The sequence below is a fragment of the Ammodytes marinus genome (genome assembly GCF_949987685.1).
Source record: "Ammodytes marinus genome assembly, chromosome: 22".
Classification (NCBI taxonomy): Eukaryota; Metazoa; Chordata; class Actinopteri; order Uranoscopiformes; family Ammodytidae; genus Ammodytes; species Ammodytes marinus.
Genome location: NC_137226.1, coordinates 1123579 through 1133578, shown reverse-complemented (window position 1 = coordinate 1133578; position 10000 = coordinate 1123579). Strand labels below are relative to the sequence as shown.

The following is a 10000-nucleotide window of genomic DNA, read 5'->3' as shown; positions in this document are numbered from 1 at the left end:
ATGAAATATAATGTAATCAGTGAGTCAGATATGAACTAAGTGAAGCCTCGTCCACCACCACCATTTAAACCTCAGGACTGGAAGTTGTCTCCCTCCTACACATCACACAGAGACACGTAGGAGTCATCCCAATACACCCCAAACCCGGGGTAAAGAGGTTCAGTGAATGTGGTGTTGAAGGTGTGGAGGTGGATCAGTGAGTCAGGGGAGACTGTGTAGAAGGACAGAGAGCCAGCAGGATAGTCCACATACACCGCTACTCTGTGAGAGTCAGAAGACGAGGAGATGGCAATTCTCGTGTCATTGTGACGGAAAGAGTAACGTCCAGGATCAGAGCAGGACAGGCGCCAGGACTGATCACTCCATCCAAACACACACGCTCTACTGAGTCCTTTCCTGCTGATTCCTCTGTAACTCACTGATATACGAACATATCCGCTCCATTCTACCTCATAGTAACGGCGACCCGTCAGAACATTACCACACAGCACCTGAGGCCAGGGGTCAAACCTCTCTGGATGATCAGGATATGACTGCTCCTCCTCATTACGTGTCATCTTCCTGTTGTTGTCAGACAGTTTGAGTCTTCTGCTCACTGTGTTTGTGTCCAGTGTGAGTTCACAGGAATCTGATGGAGAGAACAAGACACAGCAGCAGTTTATCATCAGGCACCAGAAGGCTGTGCCGTGCAGATGCATTTTGAGGGGCGGGTGCTAAAGCAAAAAAAAAACCCACTCAGGATCATGCTAATCAGTAGAAGCATGTTAATGTGAGTTGTGATATAGTTAACTATATGTTCGGGACAGGGGCCAAAGGGCAGGTGCTTGAGCATCACCTGGGGTCTATCTGTGCATGTGCCTGCCTGAAGGGTTTATTCTTTGTTTGATGTTGTTCATTTAAATAACGTTTAATGATGACACATTCTGTCTCCACCAGTCAAACTGAATCCACACTTACACTTCTTCAGACCAGGTTTGAACCACTGCTCTCCACCGGCGTCCGTCCTGGAGGAAGAAACAGTCACAATGCTTTTATGTCCCTCATCAAAGTCAAAGTCAACTTTATTGTCAATTCTGCAATATGTGCAACACATACAGATGAATAGTAAATGTGTTTCTCTCCGACCCACATTACAGTAAAGTAAAGGGATTCAAATAAAAGTATAAGCATACTGTATATGAATAGATTCTTAATTTGAAGAAGTGCAAAAGGTAAGGTAAGGCATCGCTAACCCTTAATAACTTCATTATTAAGCTGTGCGCGTGCACAGAACATACGCAATGTACAGGGCTGTAACGTTCCATATCACAACTCGACATGGCACCAGTTTGCCGCTCGCTAACAGATAGAGGTGCGCTAACTAGTTAGCGTCTTGCTAAACGTTAGAAGTGCGCTAACAAGACAACTGGAAATGAGTCCTATACTAACAAGCTGAAAGCAGCTAAAGGGGGCGTATCGCCACCTATTGTAGCAGAGTTGGACATATGTCAGTCAATAAACCGATTCCCCTTTCTTGCTTGTATGTTAGGGCAAGGACAGTAATCCAAGTAAATGTCCTAACAAAGCTAAAACCGTAGCTTGACTAAACTGTGCATGTAAACTTACTGACTGTCTTATTCTGGCTGTCGGGCGTTATAATAAGATGAATCCTGACCTGAGTTTTTCCAGTTTACAGTGTGGACTCTTCAGTGCAGCAGACAGATGCTTCACTCCTGAATCCTGCAGGTCGTTGTTACTCAGGTCCAGCTCTCTCAGACTAGAGGACTGGGAGCTGAGAACTGAGGACAGAGCTTCACAGCTTCTCTCTGAGAGGTTACAGCCACTCAGCCTTAAAAGAAAGAAATAGCATTTGACAACATTGCTCTTAATATCTACTGGGACTGAGAGGCCATAGTTTTAATTATTTTCTTTTTTATCTGTTTAAGGATCAGCTACTTTATGTTGGCCTATATTACTTACTCAGGGTTAATAGAGTTGGACACACTTTAATCCTTCACTCTATGATCTTAAGGTGATTATTACCTGTGCTTTTACACCTTGTTTTATTGACAGGTTTTTGAAACTAAAATATCAAAAGATATTTCCTTTTTGATGAAAATGAAAATTACTCAAGGGAAGAGTCTCTTAACAAAACAGTGTCTTATTCTGGCTGTCGGGCGTTATAATAAGCTGAATCCTGACCTGAGGGTTTCCAGTTTACAGAGTGGACTCTTCAGTGCAGCAGACAGACGCTTCACTCCTGAATCCTGCAGGTCGTTGTTACTCAGGTCCAGCTCTCTCAGACTAGAGGAGGAGCTGAGAACTGAGGACAGAGCTTCACAGCTTCTCTCTGAGAGGTTACAGCCACTCAGCCTGAAGGAGAATTTTTGAAGACAATTTTAAAAAAATGCTGTTCGTATTAAAAAATAAGCACTACTGGAATGTTTCATTTTTCCACCTACAAAGCTTTGTTGGAGGCTTTGACCACTGGCAGCAGCCTCAGAAGAGCCTCCTCTGAATCAGAGTATTTCTTCAGGTCAAACACGTCCAGATCTTTTTCTGATGACAGTAAGATGAAGCCGAGAGCTGACCACTGAGCAGGAGACAGTTCATCTGTGGGGAGACGTCCTGAACTCATGGACTGTTGGATCTCCTCAACTAGAGAACGATCGTTCAGTTCATTCAGACAGTGGAACAGATTGATGCTTTGCTCTGCAGAGGAAGTCTCGTTGATCTTCTTCTTGATGTACTCAACTGCTACCTGATTGGTCTCTGAGCTACTTCCTGTCTGTGTCAACACATCGTTTAAGAGATTCTGATTGGTCTGCAGTGAAAGACCCAGCAGGAAGCGGAGGAACAAGTCCAGGTGTCCATTTGGACTCTGTAAGGCCTTGTCCACAGCACTCTGGTAGAAGTGTGTCTCTGCAGAGTAATTGGAAGATGTTTGTTCTACTGACATCAGATTGACTCCAGAGTTGATGAATGTCAGATGGACATGAAGAGCAGCCAGAAACTCCTGAACGCTCAGATGGACGAAGCAGAACACCTTGTCCTGGTACAGTCCTCTCTCCTCTCTAAAGATCTGTGTGAACACTCCTGAGTACCATGAAGCTGCTCTGATATCGATGCCACATTCTGTCAGGTCTGATTCATAGAAGATCAGGTTTCCTTTCTGCAGCTGCTCAAAAGCCAGTTTTCCCAGAGACTCGATCGTCTCTGGACTCCAGTGTGGATCTGTCTCAGCTCCTCCATCATACTTGATGTTCTTCAGTTTAGCCTGAACCACCAGGAGGTGGATGTACATCTCAGTTTGCGTCTTGAGCAGCTCTCCTCCCTCTCTGGTCTTCAACAAATCCTCCAGGACTGTAGCAATGATCCAGCAGAAAACTGGGACGTGGCACTTTATGTGGAGGCTTCGGGATGTTTTTATGTGGGAGATGATTATGTTGGCCTCATCATCTCTGAATCTCTTCCTGAAGTACTCCTCCTTCTGTGGGTCAGTGAACCCTCTGACCTCTGTCACCATGCCAATAAACTCAGAAGGGATCTGATTGGCTGCTGCAGGTCGTGTGGTTATCCAGAGGCGAGCAGAGGGAAGCAGTTTCCCCCTGATGAGGTTTTTCAGCAGCACATCCACTGAGGTGGACTCTGTCACATCAGTCAGGATCTCATTGTTGTGGAAGTCCAGAGGAAGTCGACACTCATCCAGACCGTCAAAGATGAACACAATCTGGAACTCTTCAAAGCAGCAGATTCCTGCTGCTTTGGTTTCAGGAAAGAAGTGATGAACAAGTTCCACCAAGCTGAACTTTTCCTCTTTCAGCACATTCAGCTCTCTGAAAGTGAATGGAAATATGAACTGTATGTCCTGGTTGGTTTTGTCTTTAGCCCAGTCCAGAGTGAACTTCTGTGTTAAGACTGTTTTCCCAATGCCAGTCACACCCTTTGTCATCACTGTTCTGCTTGGTTCATCTCTTCCAGGAGAGGCTCTAAATATGTTTTCTTGTCTGACCTCATGTTCATCATTGACCTCTCCAGTCCCTCCCTCGGTGATGTAGAGCTCTGTGTAGATCTGATTCAGAAGGGTTGGGTCTCCTGCTTGAGTGATCCCCTCAAACACATACTGGAACTTCTTCTTCAGGTTAGACTTTAGTTCAAGCTGACAATCTTCAGAATGGTTTCCTGAATGAACCCAGCAGAAGTTAGATCAATGAGTGATTAGCGAGTTCAAGGCTTTATTTGCATTTGTGTCATAAAAACTCAAAATGGAAATCCTGCCCAATCTGGCAGTGCAGTTGACGGGGGCTTATAATACAACCACGGGCAGGAGTGGCGGCTGTTAAATCATGATGTGACGATGGCCCTGGATCCCTAGGCAATGGCTGGGTGACAACATCGACTATCGGCCCAACTCTACGCCCTTCCTTCAAACTGAACAACATACTAGGGATTGCGTATAGGTGGTGGAAAACCAAATAACTGGTTCCCGATTGAACTTCGAACTGCATCTACAATACTGACCTTTAATGCACAACCGCACTTCTTTCAGTGCCAGGACATCTCTATCCTTGCTGACGGTGCAGATGTATGTTCCACTGTCGCTGTAGCGGGGGTCAGTAATGGTCACACCGAGGTCTTTGCATCGCAGCGGGTCATGTTTCATCTTTGTGCGTCCACGGTAATATTGATGTTGTTTTTCAGGCCGGTCTTCACTGTTCTCATTAACATGGACCATCATGTCTTTGTGTTCAGAGCGTTTCCACTCCACTGTTGCGTCAGCAGGCAGCTGAGCTTCAGTTATGAACGGCAGTGTGAAAGATTTGTCCCCTTCCTCAACCTCAACCTCTGCCATCTCCTCTTGGAAGCCTAAGGAAAACAAACCACAACATCAGCTGAGCTACTTTACATTAAAGACCTACTTCACCGTGTATTGAACTCTGAGATCCTATGTCCAATCCAAACATTTTAGAAATCGGTTCATCCTAGCCAGAGAAAAGGCAGAAAGAGTGTGTTATGGTCTCACTGTCTAACCCTACATTTTCCCACATGTGACATCACACACGGTAAAATGTAGGGTTAGGATTAAAAGAACAGCTGGGCCAAGGGAAGACTGAGGAAAGATTATTATAGCGATTTTATAATGATAGAATGCCGGTTCCGTATGGGTGGAGTATTCCTTTAATGATTCTCAGTGTAGCAGCAGCAGTGGCCTTCACTGACCTTTGACCTGGAGCCGCACTACTTTCTGTGCCAAGATGTTTCCATCCGCGTGAACGGTGCAGATGTAGGTGCCTCTGTCCTTGTAGCAGGGGTCACGCAAGGTCAGACTGAGGTCTCCAGTTTTCAGTGGCTCTTCCCTCATATCAGTGCGGCCGTCGTAAATCACGTCCTGTTTGAGAAGAGGCTCATCGGGATGAACGTGGATGGTTATCGGTTCAGGGTCACAACGGCTCCACTTAACTTTGGCGTTCTCAGGCAGCTTCACTTTGGTTTTGTAAGGAAGCTTCACAGACTCCGCCCCCTGCTTCACCTCCAGCTGTGAGACTAACAAAACAACACACCATGGCATCAAGACAACATGCACAGTACTGTGGAACTGAGACCTCAGGGACTACGGACTACGGAGCAGATTAACGGGCGAGGTTTGTTGACCCAAAGAGTTTTCACTGTCACCAAAGTGGCTCTCTTTTAACCTGGTTAGGGTTTGGATTAGGATCACCAAGGTAACTACTAAATTACCATAGTTACTGATCCTGCAGCCTTACGTTATGGTCAGAGTTTGGGATTTAAATGTTTAATATAAAGCGCAGCTCCTTTCCAGATGGGCTCCTTTTGAAAAGTGATAGATTCTCACTGGACATGTAAAATCAGCACAGGGCACATATACACTAAACATACCTGGGATGGCGTTGTACCAAAGATATACTGCAGCAACCACAGCACCCAGAATGAGCAGAACCAATAAAAACAGGAGAACACTGGCCGCAGCTGGGAAAGTGTACGGTTCTGTGGGCAACAAAAAACAACCTGAGCTTTACATGATCCTAAAATCTTTTTAAAGTTTCATGACACATTTTCACAGATGCATTATCAGAACTGGATTTCACAGATTCCTATTCCATTCAAACCTGACAACATAGAACAAACACTAACATTTTCTATGTTAGTGTTTGTTCCTCACCTTTGACCTGCAGCTGTACTACTCTCCGTTCATATTCTCTCCCGCCCTTGAAGACGCTGCAGGTGTAGTTGCCGCTGTCGGAGAGTCGGGGTTTGTTCAGAGTGAGGCTGAAATCTCCAGTTTCAAATGATTCATCTGACATGGACGTTCTCCCGCTGTAAAGCTGGTTCTGAACATAAACCTCTTCTTTGCCCTGTAACTGGTGGACGGTTGAAGGATGGAGATCGAAGCGACTCCACAACACTTTGATTCTCCCCGGTAACCCCGGAGCAAGGCAGGGCAGCAGGGCAGACTCCGCCCCTTCATACACCTCAACACCTGAGGCATGCTGGGAAACTGATGACACACAGACACATGAAAGGAATATAATTTACCTCGTTTCATGTCTAATTGATTCTCACATGACAAATAGGGCTGGGTACCGTCAAGGACTTCGCAATACGATACGTATACGATACTGGTCACGCTACGATATATCCCGATATATTGCGTATCGTGATATATCACGATACATGTTGCCTTGTCATACATAACAGCACAATATATTGATAATTGCACGGACAAATTTAGTCAAAACAATTTAATTTAAAACTTCCTTTCCTATTTTTTTTTTTGGTTTTGGCAAATGATCAAACACTGCAGCAGCTGCCATAACATCAAAATAACAAATGCAATTCACTCTTGCACTAAGTGAACAGGACACACTGAAAATTTATGTTCAATAGTCTTCAATAGTCAGTGTCCTAGAGTCTCAGTCCTCTTCACAGCAGACCCGGGTTAGAATCCAGCCCGGGTCGTTCTCTGCATGTCATTCCCCTCTCTGACTCATTTCTCTCTGCACTGTCGATAAAGCCTTCAAAAGCCCCCCCCCCCCCCAAAAAAAACAAAAACGTATAGGGTCGTGGGGGCAGCAGCGGTTGCAGGGGACCCCAAACTTCTCCTTCCTGGGCCCCAGTAACCAGCTCTGACTGGGGGATCCTGAGTCGGTCCCAGGCCAGTGTGGAAAGGAGCCGGAAGAAGCGCTCTGCCTTGCAAAAACGCGTTTAGTGGACACAGGCCCTTACAGTGTTTTTGTTTCTTACTAATCTGAAGTCTGGATGAGTTCCAAACCCAAAGTTTGTTATTGTTATTGTTAGTTGTGAGCAGTGAAGTGCATCAAGGAAACAGTAGTAGAAAAGTGGCCCATCAGGTTTAGTTTGGGCGTGTTTATTTGTACAGCACCTGGCAACTAGAAACTGGAAAATGACAGCAATAAATTTTTTCACTTTCGTATTTGCAGACTTTAAACTTTATCATTTTAACATGTTCACAAAATATTTCTCAGCGTTCATGTGTTTTAACTGTTTTTTGTTCTCGGGAATCTGACGCCTGAGTGAGTTTCATTCATTCCTATACAGAGTGATAATCACAGAGACTTTCAGCAGAGATTGATTAGACTAATTAAGATGAAGGACATAACAGCCAGCTTAAGTATTTCAGAATCATTGATTTTAGTGTTTTTTTTGTTTGTGTGTGTGTGTGTGTGTGTGTGTGTGTGTGTGTGTGTGTGTGTGTGTGTGTGTGTGTGTGTGTGTGTGTGTGTGTGTGTGTGTGTGTGTGTGTGTGTGTGTGTGTGTGTGTGTGTGTGTGTGTGTGTGTGTGTGTGTGTGTGTGTGTGTGTGTGTGTGTGTGTGTGTGTGTGTGTGAGAGAGAGATAACGAGAAGAAGGGAGACTTGTGTTTCTGTGTGCATGGCAAGCATCATAGCGCTCGTATGCCAAACACCACACTGACGTGCATGTGAACTAAATGTTGATTTTATTTAGCAGACAATAAAAAAAAGCCATCTTCTAGGACTATAATCCTGAAATTGAACATTCTAAGGCTTCTTATGAGGGATTGAAATTGCTCAGTAGGGTAGTGGTAAAAAGTTACTATTCTAACACGAGGAATGTCTTTCAATTGGAAAGTGGTTCTTGGGGTCGGTGATGAGGCTGGTAAATGGAGTCATGAGAGAGGAAGAAGGAAGTTTATCTTACCGAGCACGAGGATCACAAGCACCAAGTCCATCTTCATCTGCACGAAATCACAGCCAAACACTTTTTTTTTTAAGGCAGACCTGTTTTCCTTTCCCACGTTACCATTCACACACACACATTCTTACACTGATAGCTGCAGGCTAACTATCGGCATTCACACAAGGCAAGGTGGGTGACGTGTCTTGCCCAAGGACACAACAACCATGACACAGGTGGCAGGGCGGGGATCAAACCGCCAACCCTTCGATCATTGGCCGACCTGCTCTACCAACTGAGACACAATCGGCCCACTTCTGTCAACGTCTGCCAAATACAACAAGTTTGTTTGTTTGTGAGTTTAAAGCAGTGGAGCGCATCAACAGTAGCAGTTGTAGAATTGTGATCCAACAGGTTTAGTCTGGGCGCCTGGCAACAACTACAGCAACGCCTTGATCTCTTTTTTGATAATGAATGACAGATAAATGTTTTAGGACAGGATAGATACAGATAGCTGGCCGTGGGAAGGAAGACAGGGTGATGGAAAACAGAAATAACCCCTTTATATGTCAATACAAATAAACATGCCCAGCCCAACCTAAACAGGATCACATTCATACAACGATTTTACTTGATGCACTTCACCATCAACTAAAGATAACAAACTTTATTTTGAACTAAACCATACGTCCGATTCTTAAGAAACACAAATACTTTTAAACTGGAATATTTTGTGAACATGTTCAAAAATGTCATGTCTCAGTTAACATGGGAGTCTATGCGGCAGTTGATTGGACACCATTTAGCTTGGAAGCTCAAAAATTCCCATTGTGTTGGTCCGATTGCTTCAGTAGTCACATCTATGCGACCGGCAGAATATGTCCTACATTTTGATGTCAACAAGATCCATGTAGAGGTTAATTTGTGGGAGTGAGAGGCAGTTATAAAATAGACTCTGGTGTATTTTTACACCGAGTCTTCACTGTAACAGTTGGTTCCCCACTCTGCCTCTGAACATTCCGTCCCATCCGCTCCCATTATAAAAAAACTGTTGAAAAATTACAGAAACTAAACTGTGTTGTTGTCGTTTTCCAAAGCTATATAAGAAAATTAAAAAAAATTAATAACAATGTTTTGTTTCTGTGCCACACACACACACACACACACACACACACACACACACACACACACACACACACACACACTATAATCTATAAACTCAAAATGACAGAAATGAACTAAACTGTGTTGTTGTTTTTCAGCCCCATGCCTCTGAGTCCGGCTGCTGACACCAAACATGATCGCCCGCGGCAACAGGCGGTTACTAACGGCAACCCGACAGGCTCCGCTGTTGCCAGGGACGACGACGCGGATGACACGCCCCCTGGCAACAGCGTCGTCGTCCGCATCGGCATTCCAGACCTGCAACAGACGGTAACACACACAGGCTATTAGGCCTTTATATAAATGAATGTATGAATAGAAATGAATAAATAGGGAATTCGGGTTATCTCGGACACCTTTTTTTTTTTTTTTGGCATTTTTATGCTTTATTGATAGTGTAGAGACAGAGTTGAAATGGGGCAGAGAGGGGAGTGACATGCAGAGAACGACCGCGGGCTGGAACCGAACCCGGGTCCGCTGCTGGCCGAGGCCCATGGGGGGGGGGACGCCCTACCAACTGAGCTAAGGGCGCCCCCTCCTAACAAAGTTTTGTCAAAAAAAGTTATACTACAGGCTATATTTAAATTAATATATATTTTGTTGTTAGAAAAACATCTTAGGGATTCCAGAAATATATAATGTGTTGATATAATGTGTTGGATAGATATCGAAATAAGTCGCCG

General features: G+C 44.6%; 2 protein-coding genes across 2 annotated transcripts in view; one reads left to right on the top strand and one right to left on the bottom strand.

Moving 5' to 3' along the window:
- Nucleotides 1-10000, top strand: part of shank3b (SH3 and multiple ankyrin repeat domains 3b) — a 50799-nt gene that overhangs the window by 12906 nt on the left and 27893 nt on the right. Inside the window, exon 2 of the mRNA XM_080051295.1 lies at nt 9416-9587. Coding sequence (XP_079907421.1) covers nt 9420-9587 — 168 coding nt within the window. The 5' untranslated portion in view covers nt 9416-9419. The remainder of the gene's footprint in view (nt 1-9415; nt 9588-10000) is intronic.
- On the bottom strand, nt 96-4051 carry LOC307268725 (NLR family CARD domain-containing protein 3-like; the record flags this gene model as incomplete). Its single annotated transcript, XM_080051461.1, has 5 exons — nt 96-628; nt 958-1004; nt 1655-1828; nt 2182-2352; nt 2442-4051. Coding segments are annotated over 5 exons (2535 nt in total), but the record flags the coding sequence as incomplete, so codon positions are not given.